Source organism: Pygoscelis adeliae, unplaced genomic scaffold (genome assembly GCF_000699105.1).
Source record: "Pygoscelis adeliae isolate BGI_AS28 unplaced genomic scaffold, ASM69910v1 Scaffold243, whole genome shotgun sequence".
NCBI lineage: Eukaryota > Metazoa > Chordata > Aves > Sphenisciformes > Spheniscidae > Pygoscelis > Pygoscelis adeliae.
The window spans coordinates 26,402-27,135 of NW_008824363.1; the positions used below are offsets into that span (position 1 = coordinate 26,402).

Here is a 734-nt window from a genome sequence, read left to right on the forward strand (position 1 = left end):
GGCAGGGGCTGTGAGCAAAACCCCCTCTGTGACCGGGAGCCGTCCTGGCGTTGGCTTCGCCGCCATCCCCAGTGCAGCCCGCGAGCGGCTTCGGTGCGTGCCTGGCGCTCACTGCTCCGGCTTGGGCTTTTCCAGGGAATTGTTCAGCTTCTTCAGCGTCTTTTTAATCCGCAGGGCGGTGAGGCGGGCTGAGGGACTCTGGTACCAGCACTCCTTCATGATCTTCGCCAATGCCGACAAAACCTGGGGGAGGCACAAAAAGAGGGGAAAATTGAAGGGTTTCGTGGGGAGCAAAGGTCTGGCTCACGGTGGGAGCGGGGCAGCCCCCCCCCGGACTCACCGAGTTGGAGAAGAGGCGGTTGGGGACCACGGGGGTCTGCTGGTCGACGCACACTACCTTCTTCATGTCCTCGAAGCTGGGGTCGCTGGGGACGGCGTCGAAGAAGGGTGGCCGGTACTCCTCCACGATGCCTGTGGGAGGGGGGGCAGTGTGAGGGCGGCGGGGGGGCACAGGGTTCATCCCCCACCCTGCACATCACAGGGGGCCCCGGGGGAGCCCGCGTGACCAACCTGCACCCTGCCTTGGGGGCACGTGGGGCCCCGGGAATTGCCGGTGTGATTTGGCCCACCACACCGGCAGCGATGCCGCCCGTGGGGTGCACGGCTCCAGCCCTGGCTGCACTGCAGCACCTCGCCGGGACGGCCCGGGGTGGCTGGGGCCCCCCCACCACCCG

At 67.6% G+C, this 734-nt stretch overlaps 1 protein-coding gene across 1 annotated transcript in view; it reads right to left on the reverse strand.

Annotated features, from left to right (window-relative positions):
* ACVRL1 (activin A receptor type II-like 1) overlaps positions 1 to 734 on the reverse strand; it is a 9,143-nt gene continuing 8,409 nt past the window's right edge. The window contains exons 9-10 of the mRNA XM_009319881.1: positions 341 to 471; positions 1 to 243 (exon numbers count right to left, since the gene is read on the reverse strand). Of these exons, the coding sequence (XP_009318156.1) occupies positions 109 to 243; positions 341 to 471 (266 nt within the window). The 3' untranslated portion in view covers positions 1 to 108. The remainder of the gene's footprint in view (positions 244 to 340; positions 472 to 734) is intronic.